Genomic DNA, 27,947 nt, shown 5'->3' with positions numbered 1-27,947 from the left:
ATGACAGTTTATCAGTCAGTAGCTCAATGGAAGTTGATGACCGCCTCTCATACCTGGAACAGCGTGTCCAGCTTCAGGAAGATGAGATTCAGCTTCTAAAAGCAGCTTTGGCAGATGTGCTTCGGCGACTCAGCAGTTATGAAGAGCAAAGTCAGTTTTTTGGAAAAAGAATTGGACCCACAAAAAGTAAGTGAGAGCTTAGCAAATGGTAAGAAAGTGGAAATGGTTAGTAATTTTCAGCTAAAACATCCAATGTGGGGCGGCACGGTGGTGCAATGGGTAGCACTGCTGCCTCGCAATTAGGAGTCCCGGGTCTTCCCTGCGTGAAGTTTGCATGTTCTCCCCGTGTCTGTGTGGGTTTTCTCCGGGTTTTCCGGTTTCCTCTCACAGTCCAAAGACATGCATGTTAGGTGCATTGGCGATCCTAAATTGTCCCTAGTGTGTGCTTGGTGTGTGGTGTGTGTGTGTGTGCGTGTGTGTGTGTGTGTGCCCTACGGTGGGCTGGCACCCTGCCTGGGGTTTGTTTCCTGCCTTGTGCCCAATGTTGGCTGGGATTGGCTCAAGCAGACCCCCGTGACCCTGTAGTTAGAATATAGCAGGTTGGATAATGGATGGAACATCAAATGTTTTGTGCATTAGAGTTGACTACATGATCCTTGACTCTCATCTGATACAGTGATGCCCTTGTGTAGACCCCAGCACTGTCATCAAACTATTTGTTGTTTTCTCTTCAGCATTAACCTCAATAATAACCTGTCAAAGACATCAGATGTGACAACTGTTTTTTATTTGATGCTACTTCTACTTTCCTTGGCCTGCAGAAAAAGCTGGAAATGTGTGGCATATGTGATATTTCTATGACTAAGTTAATTCTTTAATTTTCCAGACTCATTTGTTTCAACTCAGTCTCGAGGATAGGAGTAGATGTAGTTAATCTGAAAATACTACTGGCATTAAATGTTTCATACAGTATGCTTATACTTTAAGCAGTAGATGGCAAGAATTATGCTCACAGCAGAAAGTGAGTGAGCACCAGCCACCACATCTAATTTATAAGCCCTACTATAGAAACCATACTGAGCTTGGTTCTTACTTATCTTTCAGTGAGACAGATCCTGCAAGCTTTGCCCTCCAAGCCTAGCTTTGCTAATGGGTACATCCCACAGAGGCAGCTGGGTGGTTACCCCTCATCTCCATCTTCTCCAAAGAAGGAAATGGTACCACGCTATACTAGGTAAGTCAGTCTGGTACCTAATTTAGGGCATGATGCAAGGATTTAATACAGAGACATTTAGATCTTGCATTTTCTAGCCAAATATGTATTTCTTTGACTGTTTTGTGGGTATAGCTGCCACTGTAGCTGCTATTATTTCTCTACACTATAGGAACTCCGTGTCATTTTTATCGACACCACCTCCTGGCAATGTCCGCTTTCCTGCCTTGCATGGTCACTTGCATAGATGCCAACATGTAAGAGTCTCTTTCTTCTTTATGGCCCTATCCTTGTCCTGTGCTGCCTTTCTCCTTTGTAGATGGTCACCCTCTACAGTATGTAATTCACTCTGTACAATTTTAATACTCTCCATCTTACGTAGATTTTAATAGCAGTGTGTAAATTGAGTGGTGTACGCTGCACATTATAACAAACTTGTATGTGATCCCAAATCTACTATGGTACATGTTAACACAATGGCACAATCACAACAATATTAAACTGTTTTACTTAGATGAAGTTTTTGCATATTTTGATAATGATATGGTAATAAAATATGAATAGTCATGATCCCATCAAACTAAATAATACTGTAGCCAACTCTTTTACCTTAATGATAATTCTTTACATTTATATAGTGCTTTTCACACTACTCAAAGCACTTTATATAGTAAGCTGGGACCCAATTCAACCACCACTAATGTGCAGCATCCACCTAGAGAATGCAAAGGCAGCCATTTTGTGCCAGCACTCTTACCACATTTTAGCTGTTATGTGGTGAAGGTGTGAGAGACAGTTAGCCAGTTAGAGACAGGGGATGACAAAGCTGTGATGGGCAATTTAGCCAGGACATCGAGATAAGCCCTGCTTTTTACAAACAATGCCCAGGGATCTTTTATAATCACTAAGAATCAGGAGCTTAATTTTTTTGTGTCATCTGTAAGATGGTGCCATTTTTACAGCACAGTGTCCTTGTCACTACAAGGGGTATTGGGATCCACATTCAAACAACAGGCCTTGCTGACCTCGCCAACACCTCTTATAGCAGCAACCCAAGCTTTTCCTGGTTGGTCTCCCATCCAAGTACTTGCTGGGCCCAAATAGGTTTAGCTTCAGGTGGATTACTTTAGCTTCAGGTGCATATGGTATGGCTGCTGGGCAAGGAATTAAGATTCAACTTTTACACCTGGAATTACAAACATCATCTAATTCTTTGGGCATCATGTTTTATTGTTAATTTTCTTTCTGTACATGATGAATAAATGGCTAACAGTTTCTCTGATGGCTGTAAGTGGCAGGGTTTTGTACAGTCACAACAGTAGTATTATGTTTATTTTGTTTCCTTATACTGTTTGCAGTGTATTAATGCCTGAATACTCTGTAAAAAGTGTCTTGTAAGTAAGTCTTGTGTCTCTGTTTATTTATTTTGCATCTCGCTATATCCAATTTCTTAATTGCAGAGAGTCAGAACAAAAAGTAGATGTAATAAAAATAACACAACAAACTAACATGAACTGTGCACCTTTCCATTTGAGGCCATGGACCCCATTGTGAGATGCAACCTAAATGAAAACAGAAAGTCTAATTACAACACAGAGGACAGCCTATTCCAGAACGACACCCGGATCCCATTATAACATATAATGTGTGTGAAGTGAAAGCATAGCATTTCAGCTCACTTCAAGATCTGGGTACAACACGTCAGGAGCCATGGCATACACTGGTCAGTTTAAATACTTGTGTAGATTAGTAGATTTGCTGAGAATACTGAGAAGAGAAATATTTGAGCAAGGCAGTATTAAGAAGGGTTTGGAGTAAGCTTGAAATTCACAGAAATGCTGGGGTTCATTCAGATGAGTGGAATTCTCTGTTCTGCCTTCACATTTGTCATTAGTACCAATGTCACAAAAGAGTTATATCCAGAATGAACCTAATATGGTTTGCACCTGTCATTTTGAGCTGAGCACCCAGTATAGCATGGGTCTCATTTGCTGGGTGTCTTCCTAATCATATAAGGCTTGCTTGTTTTGTTCATACATTGCTAGCATTACTTTTTAGTAGACTTTTTTGTGCCTCCTTTGACCCTGAGGTTACTGAAGAGCTTCTTGGTCTCGCATTTTTGCTTCTTTTGCAACTAAGCAGTTGCCCACTATCTCTAGGTGTGGCTGCACTTACTCTCACGAGGCCAGACAAGATTTTCTAACAAGAATACACATCTGGGGACAACCCGTTAAAAAGTATGTAGTGAATAGTGGTGAAATCCTGCACTGCTAAGTCTACAACTACGGGGCTTTTTCCTAAAACACCCATCGCTTCAGTTTCTGTATTTTAAACCACGGCCAGTGTTTCAGAGAAAGAACAGAATATACTTGACAAAAGACCTGACATTGAAAGAACATAAAAATCTAAAATTGCTGCTATCCATTCTTGAGCTCTGTAGCACAAGAAAACGGAAGTGTAATAGTTTAATTTGCACATTGTAATAAGCACTACAACATGGGGGCAGAGAGAAAGACAGACAGACACACACACAGACCATCGCAGCTACTGGGCTACACATATTGAGAAGTGCCTCTGTCTGCTATGATATCATTTTAACTGTTGCATTACTATATGACATAACAGCAGCAAATAGAACTTAGATAAGCATTGTGGTCTATGGATATAGAGTGTGTTAAAATGCTACGGCTATTTTATTGTGGCAAGTTTGCATTTCCAATTAGATAGTAATGTTAAATTTTGTTAGTTATTTGTTTAGTTGTGCAATCAGAAGATGAATGCTGTACAGCCTCATCTGTGTATCTACTGGTGTTGTTAAGCAGATTTATTGATTCTAGTGTTTTGAATGCTGAAATCTGCTTCTCCTATAGCTCTTCATTAGCTTTCTTAACAATGCAGTAGTCTTTTCAGCAAAGTGTGACACATCATTTGCTTCAAATGCATATTTTGCAGTTCATATTTTCATAAATATAGCTGTCAATTCCATCAAGCTAGCATCAACTCTTTCACTATCATCATAATGCTGAACAACAGAGAGTACTCACAGTACCTGCTACAACATATTGTTCGTGTATACCATTCATCCATTGATGCAGTTGAATACTGATGTATAATTTGATGCTACAGAAAAATGTTTCCCTTGCATCAGGTTTTGTTTATTTTTAAAATGTGCAATGTGCACTCTGCACATGTGACAAACATTTACATGTCTGATAGGGTTTTTTAAGGGAGATTTTGACTATAGACAGTTCATCATAAACAGATGCTTGTTCTCTGTTGTACTAGGTTAACAAGAGCATCTCTGATTTTTGCATTTCAGAATCACTGCCCCTACTTTGAGTAGCACCTTCATGAGGTTTTGGATTGGTTTTGAAATGTGATACTCAGTGAGCCATCTAATCGTTCCCATCCAATTTTAGGCCAAATTCACTCATGTTTATCTCCAAACATATATATTATACAGTAAGATTAGCTTCATCTAGAATAGGCTATGTGTGACCCTTTATTAAACGTGATTTTTCACAATAGAACTGGGCTCTGACAGGTCTACCAATGCCCATCCTTAAATCACAATCTAATTACTAGATAGACAGAACTGTATTTGTCCTAGGGGTAAATTTGGCTTTTTACAGAAGCTCTTTAAATAAATAAATACAGTACATAGATAAATACATATACATACACACACATGCACACAATCGTCTAAACACCCGCTATAATGACTAATAAGGAAAAAAATTGAAAAGAGGCAAAAATGTCTTACGTGGCAGTTACAGTCACAGTGAGGCATTACACTATGCTATTGGGGCTCCTTTATGCAATTTCTTGACACACTTTGGCTGAATAATTTGTTGTATGAAAGTACTCAATGTTAATGTGTCAGAGAGAGGATGTGCAGCATTGTTCATAATAGCACATAATGGCACTAATGGTTTGTTTTCATTTTCTCCTTTGCTGCTACTTTGAGGGGGTTGTGAGTGCATCCCATAACTGAACCTGTCCTTTTAATTAGCTTGTTGATTTGATGTGGCTCTCTTGAATTGTTACCAGCCCAGCACACCACAGCAAAGAAAAAAGCAGTGACCATCACATATTTGTAGAAGATGTGAAGGATGTCACTACTCATATTGAAGGAATATAGTCTCCAAGGAAAAAAGTGCCCATTCTGCCATTTTTTATATAGTTCCTCTGTGTTCTGAGGAACCCAGTCCAACCTGTCATTGATGTGGACTGACAAGTAAGTACTTGTAGGAGTGTGCTGCCTCTACTGTATATCCAGTCCCTGAATAGTGACAAGACATAGAAGCTCTTTGGTGCAGTGAAAATCAATAACTAGTTCCTTCTACCACTGCATTCTGTAGGCTGATTTAACCCATATCAAATTATACAAAAGCATTAGGTAAATTTCTCTACTTTTTTTCTCAGCAGTTTCTCAAGGAGCGTGTCTACAGAGCGGCTGTCCAGCCTGAGAAGGGAAGGGTCTGCAGATTCCCGGAGCAGGACAACTTCTTCTAGCAGTTCCTCTAGTGGGAAAAAAGAGGGGTGAGGATGTGTTTTAACAGGCTACAAAATCTGAGATCAGAGCACAAACTATCTTATCCTCTGTTCAAATGACAATATTACCAGTACCATCACCACAGTCCTGCATGTCACGTTTATCACCTACTTAGGGAGCTAGATCAGTTCCTTACTTTTTTTTAGGTGCAGATAGTGAAAAAATAGTTTGGTATCCTGGTATGTGGTTAGGGGTGTCTGGAGTGCAGCTATATGAACTCCTTAGCACTCTGTCTTCTGGGTATATATTTGTAGACAATTTTATCATTATCATATCACCTATAATGCTTCTTAAGTGCCCTGAAAGTCTCGTAAGTGCATGGTTTGAATCAATTACTGCTGAAAAAGAATGAGGCTAATTTTCAAATATGTTCAAATAAAAACACAGAACAATCAAGGTTATTATCAGCTACAATCAGTGGAATGACTAGAGATCACTTCATCTCTGTAAGCCACTGATAGGGATCTCTTATTGAGACCTTAAATCTGCATGTATTTAGTGATACCAATTATTTTAGACAGAGATGTATTTAGAATAATTAATTTCATGTTCAATTAGATGCCACTCATTTCCATATTTCTCAGTCCTCCTTTATTCACACTAATCTAGTTCCTCACATAGACTATCCTGTCATAAAAGCAAAACAGTATACTGTAAAGGGTTGCTGTTTGAAACATTCTTGTTTTCAGTTTGAGGTTTCCTGAGTCTTAATAAATTTTGCATCTCATGAATTAAACAGCCTATCCTGATAGGAGGGCACCAGCTTGGTATAGGAATCCCATCTTTCAGCGGGTACACTCATTCACGTGTTCTCATACAATTTAAAGCCAATAGTCAGTCTATAGTAGGGCTGTACAAATTATTAATTGTGATTATGATTACAGCTACCTCAATATACTGCTGTAACTTCAAAAAGTGGTGATTACTGCATTCCATTTAGTTACTGCCACTCTGTCAGGAATCAAGATTTCTTCTAAACAGACTTCTCAAAACCTCAAATGCGTGTTGTAATCAAGCACAGACATATTCACTAAGTGCAAGTGTGTTTATAAATCTGAAGGTTCTGACCTCATGAATAGTTACAGGCGACCGTGCTGAATGATCCCAAACAATATCTTTTAAAAGGTGAACATTTCTTTCTCAATTTTTCAGCAACCTACAGAAAAATTGAGAATTCGTGTAGACCTGACATTTTCCATATGTTTTACAGCCAACCTAAAGAGAATTGTCTGCAATTTGGAATTGTTTTGCTTTTAATAGCAATGCCTTTGATCACAAAAGCATACTGTGCAAACTCTTGCAGAACCACAAGCAAACTTCTATGCAACTGTTTAAAATTCAGTCATGTATTTTATTATGGAGAGCACATGAAAGAAAAGCTAGCAGCACCAAGTTCCAGTAACATTAGGTTGCTGACACAGATAACCATTAATTACTCAGTAACAATTAATTAACTATTAATTATCTGCTTATGCTGTAATACAGAATTGTATCCAGCAGATTATCGAAAGGAAATTCAGATGAAAGAAGCCATTACATTTTAATTATCAAAAGACAAGCCTCCAATTAAAACTGTTTTAAAACAATGAAGATTTTAAAAAATGGTCAACATCCAAGGCAACAGATATGTCATTCCCTCCAACATTTATTTTTCCAAAGTTTCATTACTCATACTTTATTCCGAATTGAAATGAAGCTGAAACAAGTGTCAGTGTATGTAACACAATGGACTTCTGATAAAGTAGAACTATGGATGTGTCCATGAGCTTAACGCTTCATTTTACTGATGAAGAATTTACACTGAAAAGCAGATGCTTACAATACTATCCTCAAAATCAGCGACGTAGCTGCTCAAGGACTTAGTCTGGAGTAGACACCAGAGCTTTGTATGTAACAGTGTGTTGCAATCTATATACTTGTTGAGCTCGCTATATATTAATGCTGTATATTAATACGTCCATCCATCCATTATCCAACCCACTACATCCTAACTACAGAGGAAACAAACCCCGGGCAGGGCACCAGCCCACCTTAGATATTAATACATTTAATGTGTTATACAGGTATATAAAAAGAACTACAGGTTGTGATTTTATTAAGATTTTATTATGTACTTAAAAGTTAGATTAAGTTAATTAAACTTTATTAATCCCATTGAGAAATTTAGCTACAGAAACACAAAAAAACAAGGATACATACACATAGGACAAATAATACAGCCAATAAATCAGTCACTCAATCAATAAATAAATGTGTATTGTACAGATATTTCAAGTAAATAAATTAACTTTATAAGTACATCAGAAGGAAGCATTCAAGTGCCTGATAGCAGAGCAGTGAGTAGAAAGACCCCTAAGAGGCACTTTTTAGCACACTGCAGTGGAATGAGCCTGTAGCTAAAAGTATTCCAAGAGAGAGCCTTTTGGTGAGGATGGTCCAGATTGTTCATAGTAGCATCTAGTTCCAACCTTCCTCTTTTACTATAATAGCTTCCATTGTGTCCACGGTTCACCCAGTGATGGAGTAGGATTTTCTGATAAGTTTGTTCAGGAAAGCCTGCTTCTGAGCTCAGTTTGTTTCCCCAGGAGTCTTCAGCATAGAACAACACATTGGCTGCTATGAACTGGTAGAACATTTTCAGCAACTTGCTGCATTCATCAAAAGACCAGAATCTCCTTAGTAAGTATAGTCTGCTCTGGTCCTTCTTGTCCAGCACTACTGTGTTGTCAGATCATTCCAGTTTGTTGCTTATGTGAAGCCCCAGGACCTTGTCACTCTGCACCACTTCCACGTCTTCTCCTAGAATGGTGACCATTCTCTTTTGTCTTGAGTACTAGGTTGTTGTACCGTGTTAGCCATTATGAATGTAGAGAAAAGCCAAGCAAAATGACACCTTTTATTGGCTAACTAAAAAGATTACAATATGCAAGCTTTCGAGGCAACTCAGGCCCCTTCTTCAGGCAAGGTGTAACACCTTGCCTGAAGAAGGGGCCTGAGTTGCCTCGAAAGCTTGCATATTGTAATCTTTTTAGTTAGCCAATAAAAGGTGTCATTTTGCTTGGCTTTTCTCTTTTGTCTTGCTAATACTGAGTTACAGGTTGTTGTCCCAGCATCAAAAGACAAAGTCCTCTACACCCTTCCTGTATTCTGACTCCTCGCCATTATTAATGCAGCCTATGATAAAGGAGTCATTTGAAAATATCTATAGATGGCAAACGCTAGTATTGTGCTGGAAGTCTGTTGTGCTTAGGGTAAACAGAAAGGGAGACAGGACAGTTACCTGAGGTTTCATTTAAGAATTACTTTGTCACAGATGTTTCTTCTAAAATTCACTTGGAGAAATAGTTTTAGACAAAACTACACAACTGAGGTAAAAGGAAATTAAAACTGAGAATTTGGTTTGAAAAGCATGTTCTATTTTTCAGATCTCTTTCTAGACTTTCTACTCTTTTAAGACTTACATTTGAGATACAACTGGTTGCATTTCGTTTGATTTTTCATTTGCAGCACAGGTAGACAAAGTAACTTGCTCATAGTCACACATTGTCAGTGGTGCTGGAAGTCTGTCATATAGAGAGTAATCCAGAACAACAACAACATTTATTTATATAGCACATTTTCATACAAATAATGTAGCTCAAAGTGCTTTACACGATGAAGAAAAGAGAAATAAAAGACAAAGTAAGAATTAGAATAAGACAACACTGATTAACACAGAATAAGAACAAGGTTCAATGGCCAGGGAAGACAGAAAAAAACAAAAAAAAACTCCAGACAGCTGGAGAGAAAAAATAAAATATGCAGGGGTTTCATGCCGCGGGACTGCCCAGTGCCCTCTAGGCATTCTACCTAACATAAATGAAACAGTCCTCTTGGAAGGACTTGATGATGGTGGTCATGTAGACTTCTGGCTTTTAATTCATTAATGTAGGACATCTCGGTGCTTTGATTAGGTGGTGATGGTGCAGATCGCCACCACAGAAAACCAGGAAAAGAAACAGAAGAGAGAGTAGGGGTCAGTATGGATTTTAAAGCCACCATGAATAGTTATTATAATGAATTGAATATACAGAATATCAGGATTAAATGAAGGTGAAGTTATCAGAAAGCCATGTTAAAGTAATATGTTTTCAGCATTTTTTTAAAGTGCTCCACCGTATCAGCCTGGCGAATTCCTATTGGCAGGCTATTCCAGATTTTAGGTGCATAACAGCAGAAGGCTGCCTCACCACTTCTTTTAAGGGAGACAGGACAGTTGCATGTGTATGTAAAATTTGTTTTCTTAATATACCAGAATCCCAATTTAACATTCCTGTGTGTAGCATGTAACATTTGTTTTGGAGAAAAAAAGGAGTGTTTGTGTTACAGCATTTTTATTTCATAATTAAATGTTTTAATGTGTTAGAGAAACAGTGGCACATATAGTTTAACAAGTGTGCTGTATGTTTATTGTAAAAATTAATAAAAAATAAACACTCATTTTTTTACATTTTTCAAAAAATCCATTATTTAACAATTCCACATTAACACAACTTTAAGTGGTTCTGCTGTGCTATATGTATACAGAATTTGCAGTTGGTAAATTAATAATTGCATTTATAATTTCAAAGGCAATAATCAATCATTCATTTTGTCATAATTGTACACCTTCAGTCTATAGAAAGTTGAACATCATAGGGATGAAAGAAGTGAACATGAGCACCTGGTGAAAAGCATGAATATGGGGAGAATGTGCAGACTTAAAAGCCGCTTTTCCACTGCATAGTACGGCACGACACGGCTCAGTACAGCTCACCTTGGTTCGGCTCAGTTCAGCTCGGTTTGCGTTTCGACTGCAGTTTAGTACCGCTTTAGAGTGAGCGGGATTATTCACGTGTCGTTATAGTTGTGCCGCCTCTACTGCTCGCTCTTCATTTTTTTTAACTTGTCCCTACAGTGTTTGTAAGTCCTATGGTAGCCGTGTGCGGCCAAGAGCTGAGCGACCTCCTGGAAAATTTTTTCATCCGCGTCGCCCCATCCAGCTCTCGCTGGATCCGTTCCTCGGCTACCAACGAGAGGAACGTCTGTACTTCCTCAACAGACCACGGAACAGGCATTTTTGGTTAAAACCAGTTCGAACCTTCGCGGGTCTGTTGTGTCTCGTGTCGCAAGTTCAGTGACGCAGTAATGACGATTTTCTCCGGCCAATCAGTGACCAGCAGAGTTTACACGTCACATTTTGGTAACGGTTCGGCACGCTTGGAACCTCGGCTGAGGTGGTACTAAAAAAAAGGACCAGGTACCAGGTACTGTTCCCAGTGGAAAGCCCCGCAAAAGTGAGCTGTACTGAACCGTGTCGTGCCGTACTATGCAGTGGAAAAGCGGCTAAAGATAGTGGCTCAGATCCAAACCCTGATGCAAGTTTAACATGTTTGTTTTTTATTTTTTTAACATTGTGTAAGTTTTGTTCTACTTCGATTCATTCTTTAGTTAAATTAGCTGTCATGTCTCATATGCTTTTTAGTTTAGATTACATCTTAATTTGTTTCAATTGATTTGTGTCAATAAGTAGATTGTGGTAGTTTGATACAAAAGCTATTCATTTATTCCTTTTCTAAACCCTTATTCCAATACATAATAAAGGGTGAAGGGAACCTCACCAGGCTCTAGTCTAGAACTAACTTGGGACAAGATTCCTGTCCAGAAAGGTTTATGTTTACTCACACTAGGCCAGTTGTAGAGTCACCAGTTGGATCATTTATTTGAGATGTGAGAGAAAGACCCACACATATAAAGGGAAAATGTGCAAACTCCACACAACCTGTGAGTAGGCAGAGAATTGAACCTAAAAGTCTGGAGCTGTGAAACAGAAGTGCAATTCAGCTTTGCCATCATTTGTTACAAAAATACTCATCTGAGTGACATTGGATGATACATTGCAAATGGCATCTAATTAAAACCACACAGATAGGCTGATGACTGACTCCAAATCTGATGGAAGACTGAGTGAATGACTGACACCTGAAATGCGATTGAGCAGAGTAGTGAATAATGAGGATAGGCCACTGTACAAAATTAAGTGGTTTCCATGCTTCTTTTACTGTAACTGCCAGCAGTTGGTATCTAACAACAGGGTGTGTCTAGTATCCCATGCTGCAGAAAGCCGCCTTGTAATTTGCTGACGAGCACTCATTAACAGCCCCTCCCCCAGCAGCCCATGCATGCTCTGTGTATGGTGCTGCAGCTTGTTACAAGATTAAAAAAAGTGGGAGTGGTTTAGTTGGAAATGGGTAAGCACAACAAGGAAGTGTCCGGCCATTTCTCTAACATCTCTCAGAGTAAACAGCACCATGAAGAAGGCATCCGGGTAAGTTCTAATGGCTTGTGTCTTTCCCTCCAGCTGCTTAGGTGCTTTTTAAAATCTGTCTCAACTTTTGCTCCAGGTGCTTTTGATAAGTCTGTGGCAGGTCAGGGCAGCTGATTCTTCTGTTTTTCTTTGTTTGCTTAACTTTCTGCAGTGAACATACAATGAAGTTTGAGAATCTGAAGCAGTTTCATGTACTTTAAACCTGAACATGTTTCTTCTAAGCTTTGCTAAATAAAGTCAGTGTGTGGCTTATATAATACAAAACCTGCATGACTGAAAAAAATGGGGTGAATGCATTCTTTCATATAAATGAAAAGGGTATAATATGTCCACTAGCCTCTCCCTCCAGCAAAATGGTTATTGTTTCTGCATTTTTCCACCATAGTATAGTAGAGAAACTGACTTTAAAACTAACTAAACAAGGTGTGTGCCTTGTATCTCCCAGTAAATAAACTCTCTACCCTCCCATATTTGCATTGCAAACATTTAGCTTCTCAAATTGCTGTCTTGCATGTGTACCTCTAATGGATTCATCTCAGTGCATTACATGATTAGTTGTCTGTGTCTGGTTTGACAGGGGCCTGCAACCTGCTAGCATCAAATCTGCTTTGGGTGTGTATTGTGACATGGTGAGGCCTGGAGATGCTGCTGTCTGTCTCTGCCCATATCTGTCTTCACCCCTTTCGGACAGGCCTACTGATTTTACTTTTTTTTTTTTTCTTCTTCACTGAAAATAGACACACTTTTTTATCCTTTATGTTTCCATTTTTTTATAGCCTCAAGTCTGTTAAATCCTACAGTTCTGACTATTCTTATCTCTTTCTCTCAAACTCAGCTTTTTTGCCAAAACATTTATACCATATTTAAAATAAACAAATAACTACAAGCAATTCAGACTCTTGCTGAGTGTTACAGCCTAATGTCTGAGGACCCTCTTTTTGATAATTACATCCTCCCACGATCATTCACTGTGCAGGCAAACGCATTCATGTTTGGATGGCAGTGTGGTACAGTGGTAAAGGCCTTGGATGTCAAGTCCTGAGATTGTGGGTCCAAATCTCACTACTGACACTGTGTGACCATGAGCAACTCACTTCACCTACTAATGCTGCAATTGGAATAATGTGTAAATGTTACAGCCTTTTGAGATATTTTTATTTTGTAAATTGCCTTGTAATAAAGGCATCAGCCAAGTTAAAAATAATAATTTTGAATGTTCCTTATTTTTGTGTTTCTCTTGTAACTTGCTTGGCACTACAGCATGTACCTGTTTCGCCTTGACATTTTAAATAGTACAGTCCTTGTTCTTTCCATTCATTCCCTTTATATCTCTCTGTCTTTACTTATTTCTCTGCATAAGCTCAATTTTAGCTTGTGGTTGCTACGGGCTTATTGCTTGTTTCCTCAACTTATATCACTTAGGTATAATAGTCTTAATGTTATTTGCCTTCCCACCATGGCCCATATGTTTCCATAGACCAGTTTTGTCCTTTGTAAGATTTAAATGACTGGCCTCTTTTTACTTTCCCTCTCCAAGCCTAGCCCTAGCCCTGTTACATCCCAGGGAATTATTTGATTAAATATTTTTGGTTTTGCACAATGTACTGTTGGATCTCACAAGCTTTCTGCTTTTATCTTTGCTGGGCTGTTAGTTCAGTTAGGCTTTCAGCATTTTCTTTTACTAGACAAACCTTTTATGTCCTGTAGGATTATGCTGTCCCATCCTGACTCTTAATGATTCTACTGCTTTTTTACTTCTCTCCGTAGACCTTTGGACCATACAGAGTGCATTTTTGACTTCCACCTCTAGTCTTTTAGACCACACAGTTCTGCTGCTTTTTGACTTCAACTCTGAATTTTTAGGCCACAGTGGTGTCTCGCATGTCTATCTTCAAACAAGTGTTTTTTGAAATCCCATAAGCTTGCAGATATTTTTTCAGTCCTTAACTGTCTTTCTGTCTAGTACCCTCATCATTGGATTGTACAACTCGGTTGTCCCACTCACTGCTTGACTCCCAGAAACCAACTGATTAATTTGCCTTGTAGCTATAGTCTACCTTCTCCTCTGTTTCATTCCCCATATTCTCCCCACTCTTTCTTTTTCTCTTTGTTTGACTTAATATATCCTACATTCATCAGTCATATGCAGAATTGTTTTCTATTATTATTTCACAACATCATCAAATACAGAACTTTTTTTGGAGCTATTAAGTATAAACATATGTATTCATGTTGGGACTCTGGAAAGTGTCTGTGATTGCTACACCATTTTTGTTGTTTTTTCAGAGCCAGGTTATCCAAACAAACTGGTAGCTTCCCTTCTGAACTCCTGGAGCCTTTTATGGCATATTGTTCGGGGGGTCATGTGCCAAGTTGAGATTTCATCCTGGGTGGGACAAATGGGGAGTGCAGTTAGCATATGGCTCAGGCACCATCCTTGATGATAATAATAATGTGCATGAATGGGCACATTTACATGCTTGTATTTTCTTTTGAGCCATGAGTGGCTGATTTGCTGACTGAACAATGCTACAGTGTGTTACCTTTTTTTTGTTTTGTTTTTTGCTGCTTTACGTCCCATCTTACATTGAGCAAAAGGGATTCCTCATTGATGAATAGCCTGTGCAAACTGGGCACTGCCCTTATTAATAATAAATGCCGCTTTCTTTCTGGGATCTTTGCAAATAAAGTGCTAAATAATTTATAGTCATGGGAGCTTATTTCTTCACTGGCCATTCTACTGCTGAGAGATGTTTTGACCACTACATTTATACTGTCAAAGATTATAGCTGGCCCAGTTTCTGCAAGGCAAGACTCTTTCATAATTTTTGACACTACACTATGTTCTGTTATGAATGTATGCTCCGTGCAATTACACTTTGTTATTCTACATAAGAACACACCCGGGAGAAGATGACAGGCCTTGTCTTATGTATGATGCTGTCTGGGTAGGAACTTGCTTCCCACATCCGTAAAACCAGGATTAAGCTGCAGTAGTAAAAGGAGCGACGCCATGGTGCAGCGTATAAGTGTGTCTCAGTGGTTTTTAAATCCCAACTAGGCTCACCCGCCTTTTAAGGCGACCGACTTTTAAGTTGACCACTTCTTAAGGCAATTCAATATGTAGATCAATTTGATATTTTATGCAAACTCCTTAATTTGGTTATATTGCATTTGAGTGGTATTACTTTAATACTCGTAGTTTCTGTTATTTTTGTGATGAAATTTAAACTTTTTTTCTATATTGAGGTCGCCCTTTTGAACCCCCCTGATATTTACTACGCAGTGAGGCATTTGTAGTATATCAACATTAATTATTTCCGGAGATATAATTTTGTCTATTTTTCCAGCGCATCGCACACAAAAGCAAGAACTCTGCTCACATCATGTCGCTTCGTACCGCAAGCTGCAAGTAGTAAGTCTGTGATAAGCGGAATACCGCTGCGCTTTCCACTCACAGGACGGAAGGACAATCCTGACCGCTTTTATATAGTAAGAAAGAAGAAGATATTGCACAGTCTGGAGTAGAAAAATAATCTTTTACCTGGAAAAAAATGAAACGTCAAATCCCATCGTGCATTGCAAAATGGACGGGGAGTGTGTGAAACTCCGTGCCTGTGTAGCACTCACAGGACGGAAGGACACCCGACCGCTTTTATATAGAAGGATTCCTCCCATTCCCAGTCATTCCAGCAGATATTATCGCCACTCCCACTGATATTTCCTCCTCATGCCTGGACATTGTTCTTCTATGGGGCAATATCATTGGATATATCAAATCAACTGTATTTTTCAATGGCATCCAAGCCTTTACCAGCTGCAAAGTCAAAAATTCTTGTTATTGTTGCTTGCAAAATGCAAGCAGGGAGCATGTTTTGCTTCTCTCTGAAACATAGTTTGGTTTGGTCAGCGAGCATTAACCAAACCTGTTGCTGCAAGGTGGAGGCGCACCTTATTTGTGTCCATTGCACCTTGCAACTTTGCCACAGTTTAAATAGTTCAGTATCTTTCTATATGAATAGAGCACCAGTAAGAACTTGGTCTAAATGTCTTTTTTTCCCCCCCCATCCTTTTACTTTGTTGTTCTGGCCTGTTTTTATTGCCTATTGCACATCTTCTGGTATTTTCTCAGTATATTTTGAGCATCAGGTGCTTTGGAAAGACATCATAATATGTAAAGGCTTTTATAATGTTCTTCTTTTCACTCTGTGTTTAATGGGCCCAGATTGTTTACTGGAGTGTTATTGGACATTTTATAGTAATTTTGTTATGCCACATTTAATTCTAATGACTCTTTCCTGCCCAAATGAGAGTGAAAATTCCCTGTACCTGCAACTTTTGTTGTATCCTGTGGGATCCTTATTTTTATACATGTCTAATGTAGTGGTTAGCACTGTTGCTTTAGCTTCAGGAAGCACAAGTCAAATCCTTGCCTAGGCATGTGAGCGGAAATAGCATATTCACCCCATGTCTATGTAGTTGTTCCTTCCACATTCGAAAGACATGCATGTTAGGTTACTTGGTGCCTATAAAATGGCTGACGATGTGGGATGAATGCACATGGCATTTTATCCTAGAGTAGTTCCTACTTTGTGCCTGATGCTAATGCTCCCTTCTAACTTTTAAAATTGACTAAGTGGGATGGATATTGAGTGGATGGAGTCTTTAAGGCACCAGGGTTCTACTCTTCTGATGACTCTCCTAATATTTGGCTAATATGGGCATATTTTCAATCCAAACCTCAATCATTTTAGCAACAGTACAAATGTAGCACCCTAAAGAGCTTGTGGTGGTTAAGTGACAAAGCGGTGCTTTTTTTGAACATTGTACTGCTAAAACCACAGCAAATCTTTAATAGTGCAGAGATGTACTGATTCTTTCTAGATCTGCCCTGTTTACTGTGTGGTTAGAGTGCAACAACAAGGATTAGTTCTTTTTTCAATGTAAGTGTGTTTGCAGAAGCTGCAGTCCATTATGAGTCAAGTAGACAAGGCTGGCACGATTGGTTGCAGTACTTTTTCAATGCTGTATTTTGCTTTTTTACTTGACCTGTAGATTTTTCAAGTGATGCTGCTTTATTCAGACTGAGCCTATCTACCATCTGCTGCAAACTTATGGTTTAGCAAAAGACATTCGATGTGGCACTCATCTTGGCAGCTACAGCCTTTGAGATGAAAACGACTTGCAGTCATACAGTCTGTTTAGAATTTGCAGCAGAAATGCTGCAGAGCACTAGACTGCCACCATTTCTTTCCCCTCTCCTTTTTTTTTTTTTTTTAAGCTCTAAAATGGACCTTTATGTTTAAGTAGCGACACTTAAAAATAAATAAATAAATAAGACAAAGGACATTTATGTTGCAAAATAAAGAATATGTTTGTAAGCAAGCTCAGAGCAACCCAGGGTGCATGGTTACTGCTCAATTTCAGCATATCTTTGTTTATGTCGTAGTAACTATCTCTTTTTCTGTTACTTTCAGAAAACCCAAAGATGCTGTCTTCAGTGCAGGTAAGACCAAGGAACTGCAGTGGAACTGACAAAATAAGAGAAACCCTTAACAATATGTTGATATCAAGTAGAGGCACCCTTTGTTTTTAGAACAGCTTCGGTCGTTCCTGGAATGAAGTCCTGAACTGTCTGTAGTTGGGATATTGCCCCATTTTTATGATGAAAAGTGCCCAGATTTTTGAGGGATGAAGGAGGCAGAAATCTTCTTTGTACTCCATGCTGCACAGCTTCCCATAAAGGTTCAATGATATTTATATCTGGTGCTGGGGAATATCTTTGAAGACATTTTAAGTTAAATTTTATGTTAAAGAAACCACTTTTGCATTATTTTAGCAATGGGTATAGAGAGGATTAGCACCCTAGAAAAGAGGAACATCATAAGGTTTTGATTTTTGCACCAGAAGGTGCACCTGGTTTAGTTACATGGTCTTGTATTCCTTGCTCATTTTACGACAATGCAGAGATATCAGTGGACCTAAGGGCTTTTACAAGACGGCTGTCTACTATTACGGATTCTTCCCCATTTGTACCAGTTGACATTGTGGGTTGAAAATCTAAATCTAAACCCATTTGGATGCAGAACTGGTCTGATGAGTGACCTTTTGCCTTGAGATACATGTGGATTATATCATAATCTGTGGGTTAATTTTGTGTCATTTAGAAACTGTCCTGTGATGCACTAATATGTTCCTGTCTGTGATCTTCATATTGTGACATCAGTTTCTGTTTGTGAATACTGTTTGTCATCAATTTTTTAAAACTGTTTCCATTGACATGTGAAATAATTTGTCATATTTTGTGATGAGTGCACCTGCAATTCAGGGAAACAAAAGTTTTGGCCTCTTTTCAGTTTTCAAAGTAACATGAGGCAACTAACAGAGGTCCAAAGTGCTAATTGTCAGATCTTTTCTATAGCTGATGCATACTGATACCCGACTGTACTTTAAAATACCTAAATCACAATTACAAATGCATTTTCAAAGTTAAAGTTTATTTTTCATGTGTAGCATTTCCTATTTTGTGCCTCACCTGTACAAGACAAGGACACTGTGGTATCGAGTTTTAGAATTAAGAATGTACTTTTTGGAGAGAGACATGAATATGTTACTGGCCAAAACTTAAGGGCTGGGTGAAGTTTAGTTGGAGGTTTTGCTCAATGCTGATAAGGCAAATTACGGTGCTTAGGTCATTGCATGGCTTAGAATGAAAAACATTTAAACATGGTTTGGAGCAAGATATCGTTTTTATATATAACATTGTTTACAACATACACAGCTACATATCCAATGTATAAGCCCTCTGTTTTTGTAATCTGTTGTTCCTACAGATGATGGCCATGTTAAGATGTTCCTTCGAGGCCGTCCAGTTACTATGCCCGTTCTGGAGAAGATGAAGGACACTTATAGCTTGAATGCCCGATCAGAGCTGCCAGCCAAGAGTTTGAAGTTGCACTGGGTGTATCCTTTTGCTATGGCAGCTGGCTTATGGAGGCATACAGTATAGCGTTCTTGTGGCCAGCAATGCAAAGGCAGCCATCAACATTGCCCACTTAATCCAACATGTACTGTAAGAATTTAATGTACCCATATGTGGAGGTCTGCATTGTCATTAGAATGAGCTTATAAATAGAGGACTGTACCCATTAACTACTGTGTACAAAATGCATTTGGTAAATAGGGATAGTTAGGAATTATAGCAGGGAGGTGTCCAGGAGGCATCCTGATCTGATGCCCGAGCCACATCATCTGACTCCTCTCGATGTGGAGGAGTAGCGGCTCTACTCTGAGCCCCTCCCGGATGACTGAGCTTCTGACCCTATCTTTAAGGGAAAGCCCAGACACCCTGCAGAGGAAACTCATTTCAGCCGCTTGTATTTGCGATCTCGTTCTTTTGGTCACTACCCATAGCTCATGACCATAGGTGAGGGTAGGAACGTAGATCGACTGGTAAATTGAGAGCTTTGCTGCTGGGTTCCGGGCCCGGCCGACTCGGGGGTGAGCGGCTGAGGGCTTGCCGTTGATATCTCCCGGGACTCTGCCGGCTGCTGGTTGTGGCCCCCTGGGGTGATCTTCTGTGCCTCTCGGGGGTGGGGGGGTTGGGGTTTCTCTGGTGACGGCCTCCCTGGGGTCTCCGCGCTCTGGGGTGATCTCTGGGCTTGGAACTCCCTCCATCTTCCGCACGTTTTTGGGGGCAGGTCTGTGGCCCTTCACACTCACTATTGGATGCTCCTATAGAGAAACCTTACACATACAAGCGTGCGTACGCACACAGGTGCTTACATGGTGATTTCATAAGTATGATTTGGAAATCTTCAGCACATGACCTAAGGTTGTGGTTGGCCCTAAATACCTTAGTAATAATTACTGTATGATTGTCAGCAAACATTTTTACTTTTATATATCTTCATGTAGCTGATGCAGCAATGTTTTTGTCTTGTGGTTTTGTTTTTTTTTTTTTCCCCCCTCTCTTTCTGCAGGTCTAGAAGCGGATTCTGGTTCATTTATTGTTTATTCTATACAACCCCCCCCCTTCCCCCTTTACCTCCATCTCTTCCTTTTCTCTCTTCTTTTTCTTTCACTTTTGTCTCCGTGTCCGGTTTGAATCTTAAAAACATCTAAGAATATTTTTAATAAAGTTTTGGTATCAGGCGTGACGTCAGCAGAAGTTGTAACGCTCCACCTGAGAGAAACTGTAAGGCTAGTCGCCAGCATTCATACATCAATTGTGATTGCTTCACAGCCGAACAGGACACGGTTTAAAAAAAAAAAAAATTGAGAGCTTTGCCTTATGGCTCGGCTCCTTTTTCACCACGACAGACCGATGCCGAGCCCGCATCACTGCGGATGCCGCACCGATCCGCCTGTCGATCTCGTGCTCCATTCTTCCGTCACTCATGAACAAGACCCCAAGATACTTAAACTCCTCCACTTGGGGCAGGATCTCTCCCCCAACCCTGAGAGGGCACTCCACCCTTTTCTGGCTGAGGACCATGGTCTCGGATTTGGAGGTGCTGATTCTCATCCCAGCCGCTTCACACTCACCTGAGAACCGATCCAGAGAGAGCTGAAGATCACGGCCTGATGAAGCAAACAGGACAACATCATCTGCAAAAAGCAGTGACCTAATCCTGAGTCCACCTAACCAGACCCCTTCAACACCCTGGCTGCGCCTAGAAATTCTGTCCATAAAAGTTATGAACCGCATCGGTGACAAAGGGCAGCCCTGGCGGAGTCCAGCTCTCACTGGAAACGGGTTCAACTTACTGCCGGCAATGCAGACCAAGCTCTGACACTGGTTGTACAGGGACCGAACAGCTCTTATCAGGGGGTCCGGTACCTCATACTCCCGGAGCACCCCCCACAGGGTTCCCCAAGGGACACGGTTGAATGCCTTTTCCAAGTCCACAAAACACATATAGACTGGTTGGGCAAACTCCCATGCACCCTCTAAGATTCTGCTAAGGGTGTAGAGCTGGTCCACTGTTCCGCGACCAGGACGAAAACCACACTGTTCCTCCCGAATCCGAGATTCGACTATCCGACGGACCCTCCTCTCCAGAACCCCTGAATAGACTTTTCCAGGGAGGCTGAGGAGTGTGATCCCTCTGTAGTTGGACCACCACCCCAGTCTGCCAATCCAGAAGCACTGTCCCTAATGTCCATGCAATGTTGCAGAGACCTGTCAACCAAGACAGTCCTACAACATCCAGAGCCTTGAGGAACTCTGGGCGTATCTCATCCACACCCTGGGCCCTGCCACCAAGGAGTTTTTTGACCACCTTGGTGACCTCAGTCCCAGAGATGGGAGAGCCCACCTCAGAGTCCCCAGGCTCTTCTTCCTCATTGGAAGGCATGTTAGTGGGATTGAGGAGGTCTTCGAAGTACTCCCCACCGACCCACAACGTCCCGAAGTCGAGGTCAGCAGCGCACCATCCCCACCATATACGGTGTTGACACTGCACTGTTTCCCCCTCCTGAGCTGCCGGACGGTGGACCAGAATTTCATCCGAAAGTCGTTCTCCATGGCCTCCCCAAACTCCTCCCATGCCCAAGTTTTTGCCTCATTAACCACCGAAGGCTGCATTCCTCTTCGCCTGCCAGTACCTATCAGCTGCCTCCAGAGACCTACAGGACAAAAAGGACTCCTTCTTCAGCTTGACGGCATCCCTCACCGCCAGTGTCCACCAACGGGTTCGGGGATTGCCACCACGACAGGCACCAACCACTTTGCAGCCACAGCTCCGGTCAGCCTCCTCAACAATAGAGGCACGGAACATGGCCCATTTGGACTCAATGTCCCCCACCTCCCTCGGGATGTGGTTGAAGTTCTGCCGAAGGTGGGAGTTGAAGCTACTTCTGGCAGGGACTCTGCCAGCCGTTTCCAGCAGACCCTCACAACACGTTTGGGCCTACCAGGCCTGACTGGCATCTTCCCCCACCATCGAAGCCAACTCATCACCAGGTAGTGATCAGTTGACAGCTCCGCCCCTCTCTTCACACGGATGTCCAAGACATGTGGCCGCAAGTTCGGTGACACGACCACAAAGTCGATCATCGAACTGAGGCCTAGGGTGTCCTGGTGCCAAGTGCACATATGAACACCCCTGTGCTTGAACATGGTGTTTGTTATGGACAATCCGTGACAAGCACAGAAGTCCAATAACAAAATACCGCTCGGGTTCAGATCGGGGGGGGCATTCCTCCCAATCACGCCCTTCCAGGTCTCGCTGTCATTGCCCACGTGAGCATTGAAGTCTCCCAGCAGAATGAGGGAGTCCCCAGAAGGTACACCCTCTAGCACCTCCTCCAGGGACTCCAAAAAGGATGGATACTCCAAACTGACGTTCGCCGCATACGCACAAACAGTCAGGATCCTAGAAAAAGCGGAGGGAGGCCACACTCTCGTCCACCGGGGTAAAACCCAACGCACAGGCTACAAGTCAGGGGGCAATAAGTATGCCCACACCTGCTCGGCGCCTATCACCGGGGACAACTCCAGAGTGGTAGCGAGTCCTGCCCCTCTCAAGGAGACTGGTTCCAGAGTCCAAGCTGTGTGTCGAGGTGAGTCTGACTATATCTAGCCGGAATCTCTCAACCTTGCGCACTAGCTCAGGATCCTTCCCCTTCAGAGAGGTGACATTCCACGTCCCAAGAGTCAGTTTCTGTAGCCGAGGATCAAATCGCCAAGGTCCCCGCCTTCGGCCACCACCCAATTCACGCTAAAGAGGCTACAGTTTTATTATTTTACCTGTGAATTTTCTAAAGCACTCTGGGGCTGCCCTCAGTGTAGAGCAACCTAAAACAATACACTGAATACTATCTTAAGCTTGTTTACAAAAAGTTTACAGAGGAACCCATCAGGAGGGAAAGGCTACCCTCTTTGGTCTTGCTTTCATGCTTCACGGCCATTGATAATGCAGGGGAGAGGTCCTCCCTTGTTGACATTTTCATGAGTACTAGCTCTTCTTTTATAGTCCTTAAACAACATGACCTCACAGATATGGGTACCGTGGTCGTGATTGTCGTTGTAACCTCTTCCTTCTTCCTACTGGAGAAATTGTTTACTTTATAGCATCAGTGGTGGTCCTATATAATCCAGAGGAACAGCAACAAAGACATTATATGGGTCATAATGATGACATTAAATGGTGAGGCTGTGTTCACGAGTCTTTCATTGGTAGCTTTCCATTTGCTCACCTCAGTTATGTGAATGTGTCTGTAGTCTCCAGGATCCTAAAGTCATGCTAATGTGTCTGTCGCCCCCTTTTTTCAGCTTGGCTGTTCATCCTGATATGGTTACCATAGCAACAGGACAAGTAGCTGGGACATCTAAAGATGGCAAGGTACATATTAGTTATAGTTTGAGATTTTGCACATCCTTTCTAAATGCTGTAAATCTTCACTGGTAAAGAGATCATCAGTGTAACTGCAGAATTTGTGAACAAAGCCAGCAATGGGTAAAAAGTCGTCATGTCCAAGTGCTAGACCAGATTGAGCTTCTGTTCATTTGTGATCTGCTGCAGCAACTTTGAACACTAGATGGTGCTGTTTGGCTTTCTTGCTAAAAAAAGAGGTTAGTTAGGAAATTGACTTTAAGGCCTGCATTTCATTTGTCTGGCTAAGAGTCTAGCTGATATGAAATGGCAGACGTGGAGTTGGATGTTGCTTATGAAGTCAAGTGTGTTCATTGGAAGGCCCCTTTCAAACTAGGTAGGAAGTTAACTGACAATCTGTTTCAACAACACGGGGAACAGAATTTACTTTGAAGGACATTTTTTGCAAGTAAGAAATGTATAACTTCAATTTAGTTTGTATTCAGAAGGTGAGGGAGGTACCAGTCCTTTTTTCCATCCCTTCCAACTTTCATCTTTTCCTGTCATTCTAATTTATGTGTTCATTGACACTCTTTCTCTCTCTCTCTCTCTGCACAGATGCTACCTCCTCACATTCGTGTTTGGGACTCTGTCAGCCTGAATACCCTTCATGTTTTGGGCAGTGGTTATTTTGATCGGGCTGTGACCTGTGTGGGTTTCTCAAAGTCGGTAAGTTGTCTCACCAACTGGACTCCAACTGCTAAACTTTAAATATGGGCATTTTTTTTTTTAAGTAAACATTTTTGCTTACAGAATGGAGGAGCATACCTCTGTGCTGTCGATGATGCAAATGACCATATTCTGTCTGTCTGGGAGTGGCAGAAAGAGAAGAAATTGGCAGAGGTGAAGGTAAAAGAGGGATAAATTCTGACATAAATCGGGAAGTACAGTACATGAAAAAGAGCTCATTCTCCTGTTTGTAGAAAACAGTGACTTTTGCTTTTCACAAAAGTGTGTTAAATTCTTTGAGCTGTGACTGGGGACATCTTATTTTTAAGGAAACCTGTTTTTTATATATGATACTAAAAATGTGAAATTGTATGCTTCCAAACACTACATTCTTCCTTTATGATGTCAAGGCTGATTTTTAAAGCTGTTTGATTAATGGTGAATGACCATTCTAGAGCAATAACTTCCCAGTTGTTCCAGGAACAACAGAAATTATATTGGACTGAACCCCAATTTTATGAATGCATGTATTACAGTGCTCTCAGGACTCTGTGTTGGCAGCACAATTCCACCCACTGGACTCCAATTTGATTCTGACATGTGGGAAATCCCACATCAACTTCTGGACCATTGAAGGAGTCACACTAACTAAAAAGCAGGGTCTTTTTGAGGTGAGTTGTTGTTTTTACCCCAAGCCTTTTAGCTTTATGAGGGAAATTACGAAGAAACCCTTTTTCCCTTTCAGAAACATGAGAAGCCCAAGTATGTGCTAAGCATCGCATTTGCAGAAAATGGAGATGCCATTACTGGGGACTCCAGCGGGAACATCTATGTTTGGGGAAAAGGTGAGTTGCACTTCAGGATATTTTCTCTCGGATTTCATCGGAGGTCAAGTGCATATTGGGCGGGCAGGCAATGTATTGGGAAAACTGATCCATGTCACAAGCATCTTGTAAAGTGGAAACTATGACTGAATAATAAATAATGGGCATAGTACAACCAGTGAGAGATGATCTCTGCATCCATTTACTGAGGACTAAATCTGCCACTTTTTAGACATGGATATTTCCATTTTTACTCATTTCTTGCTTACACCTTCCTCCAATGAAGTGCCTGATAAGTGCTTAAAATTACAGGTGGCACTCGGATCACCTTAGAACTCCGTGGCGCCCACGAGGGAGGTGTTTTCTCACTGTGTGTGCTGAAGGATGGGACCCTGGTGTCTGGTGGTGGGAAGGATCGTAAATTAGTTCTCTGGGATCGAGACTATCAGAAGCAGGAAGAACTCGAGGTGTATATTCTTGTCAGTGGAGTGTTGAATGTCCAAGGTACACACAGTGTGGTTAGTGTTTTACTAATAGTCGTCTTTTCTATGAAGGTTCCCGAATTACTGGGACCAGTGCGATGCATAGCAGAGGGAAAACTGAGTGAGATTTTTGTGGGAACCACACGTAATGCAATAGTGAAGGGATCATTTGGCGGAGAGATGCTTCCTGTTGTGCAGGTAGGCACTATGTTTTGATAGTTACAGAATTTGATTATTTGAATGTGGTGCCTGCTTCTAGTATAAAAACACCTTAGGTTTCTGGCAGGTACACAGAGTAGATTATGGTCTATTTTAATATGTTATATTTTAATCATATTCAGGGTCACATGGATGAGTTATGGGGTCTGGATACACACCCAACACTGGAACAGTTTGTGACTTGCGGCCAGGACAAGCTGATTCACCTGTGGGATACTACCACCCATAAACCACTGTGGAGTAAATGTATTGAGGTGCGAGTATTGAGCAGAATACGGAAAATGGGACTAGGGGGTAAACCTTTCCAGTTGTGACTTCCCACATGTGAAAGTGGGACTGCCCTCATGGCAATACCTTTGTGCTTTGGAAAACCTTTTCTGGAATGAGAAGGATGATACTTTATTTTGTTACTAGACCAATAGAACCTGTAGCCTTATATCCATTGTTTGGGATCAGAAACCTGTCAGTAATAGTAGGCTTTCCCTATTTTTGTTTTGCAGGATGCAGCTCGTTCTGTAGGCTTTCACCCAAGTGCTACTGTACTTGCAGTCGGAACTATGACTGGAAAGTGAGTGGTGTCTTTGAAGTTAAGGTGTCAAAAGTAGCTCTTAGATGCCAGAATAACTGAGTATTTTAGAATGCTTGACTTTTTTACTGTTTTCCTACAGGTGGCTAGTGTTGGACACGGAAACACAAGATTTGGTGTCGACCCATACTGATGGAAATGAGATCATCTCTGTGGTGAAATACTCCCCAGGTTGCACTCTTGGCATTTAGCAGCATTACTGTTTCCTACTAATGATCCATGGAGTAACTATGCAATTATTTTTCTCTAAGACTGACCATACTTTTTGTGCTTTTCAGATGGGATGTTCCTTGCTGTCGCATCTCATGACAATGTGGTGTATGTCTACAGTGTATCTGAAGGTGGCAGAAAATATACCCGTGTGGGAAGGTGCACTGTGAGTTACTTGTGTCCTTCTGAAATAATTCTTAACCATGCCAATCTACAAAGGGCATCTTAAAGACACTTTAAACCATCTATAGTTTTTAAACCCTTGTCGAGTAATGATGTCAAGTAGTTGATTATCCCATTGTTTCAGGGACACTCTAGCTTTGTGACTCATTTGGATTGGTCAATTGACAGTCAGCATTTCGTCACCAACTCTGGGGACTACGAAATCCTTTACTGTGAGTTTCTCCTTCATTGTTTTGCTCATGATGGAGGCTAAGCTGTCTTACTGCAGTGTTAATATTTTGCTACAGGGAATGCATCCACATGCAAGCAGCTGACCTGCATGGAGACCGTGCGCAAGATGGACTGGGCCACATACACTTGCACTCTAGGCTTTTCAGTCTTTGGTGAGGACACATTTTAATTATTGATACTTACAGGCTAAAATCCAAACAGTGGGTGATGCCAGCTTTACCAATGCATTTATCTATAGGAGCATGTGTTTTGTCTGCATTCCCAAACTGTACTTTTCTTGTAGGAATCTGGCCAGAAGGGGCTGATGGTACGGACATCAATGCATGTAACCAATCACATGATCAGAAACTACTAGCCAGTGCAGATGATTTTGGAAAAGTGCACTTGTTCTCTTTCCCCTCTTCCCATCCTCGGGTAAGAGCCATTCTCTATGGTAGATTCACTTAGCCAGAAATATCTGCTGTAGTGAGGCTTGTATAATCACTGTGCCCACCTATCCCTCATTTCAATTCTTACTTTTTTTTTTTTAGGCCCCAAGCCACATGTATGGGGGCCACAGCAGCCATGTGACCAATGTTGCCTTTCTCCATGATGACAGCTGTCTGGTTTCCACTGGGGGTAAAGACATGAGCATACTGCTATGGGCTGTCGTCTAGACCTGCCTTGGCAGTGGAGAGTCCTATCTGGCTCAGCAAGTTTCTAGAATGGAAAGTGGGTTGGCACACACCTGGGAGCATGCATGTGCATGTTTATGTTCACAGAGAAACCCTTACAAACAATTTCCCTGACACAAACGTACACAAGACACCCCGCCTCTACACTTGTAATCACAGGCACATGTAAGAATATGCAGCGAAGCAAGTTTCAAGTCTCCCACTCATGCAATTAGACACCCTGACATAATCTCCCACAAATTCACAAAAGCATGAACACATGTGAACCAATGGGCATGGAAAGAAAGTATTGCTCTAGTTCTGCTCATGTCTAAACAAGATTGCTGGTTGTTTGTGGAGTTTTATTATAAATAAAAGTTGTCTTAAAGTTTATCACA

The 27,947-nt window shown here is 41.1% G+C and overlaps 1 protein-coding gene across 3 annotated transcripts; it reads left to right on the top strand.

The window, feature by feature from the left end:
• Window positions 1-27,947, top strand: eml2 (EMAP like 2). Of its 3 annotated transcripts, none has more exons than XM_039770755.1 (21): window positions 1-186; window positions 1,105-1,234; window positions 5,642-5,755; window positions 17,592-17,620; window positions 18,948-19,077; window positions 23,118-23,267; window positions 23,393-23,462; window positions 24,051-24,161; window positions 24,246-24,341; window positions 24,698-24,832; window positions 24,907-25,006; window positions 25,298-25,452; window positions 25,540-25,665; window positions 25,809-25,940; window positions 26,187-26,254; window positions 26,355-26,443; window positions 26,551-26,648; window positions 26,790-26,877; window positions 26,953-27,048; window positions 27,180-27,310; window positions 27,427-27,947. In XM_039770755.1, the coding sequence occupies exons 1-21, from the start codon at window positions 27-29 to the stop codon at window positions 27,550-27,552; spliced, it is 2,334 nt and encodes a 777-aa protein (XP_039626689.1). In that variant the 5' UTR covers window positions 1-26; the 3' UTR covers window positions 27,553-27,947. The 3 variants fall into 3 exon arrangements, with proteins under 3 accessions (XP_039626689.1, XP_039626688.1, XP_039626690.1); XM_039770754.1 differs by having other exon boundaries at window positions 5,639-5,755; XM_039770756.1 differs by lacking the exons at window positions 1-186; window positions 1,105-1,234; window positions 5,642-5,755 and adding an exon at window positions 12,032-12,114.

Source organism: Polypterus senegalus, chromosome 12 (genome assembly GCF_016835505.1).
Source record: "Polypterus senegalus isolate Bchr_013 chromosome 12, ASM1683550v1, whole genome shotgun sequence".
NCBI classification, from domain to species: Eukaryota; Metazoa; Chordata; class Cladistia; order Polypteriformes; family Polypteridae; genus Polypterus; species Polypterus senegalus.
Note: the sequence above shows the minus strand (reverse complement) of the source record. Positions and strands in the feature narration are given on the sequence as shown.

Excerpts from the sequence above, each read along its gene's own strand:
- eml2 (XM_039770754.1), top strand. The coding sequence starts at position 27 with ATGGAAGTTGATGACCGCCTCTCATACCTGGAACAGCGTGTCCAGCTT. Across the intron at positions 23,463-24,050 it reads GGACATCTAAAGATGGCAAG|ATGCTACCTCCTCACATTCG; the intron begins GTACATATTAGT and ends CTCTCTGCACAG. Across the intron at positions 25,941-26,186 it reads TGTGGAGTAAATGTATTGAG|GATGCAGCTCGTTCTGTAGG; the intron begins GTGCGAGTATTG and ends TTTGTTTTGCAG.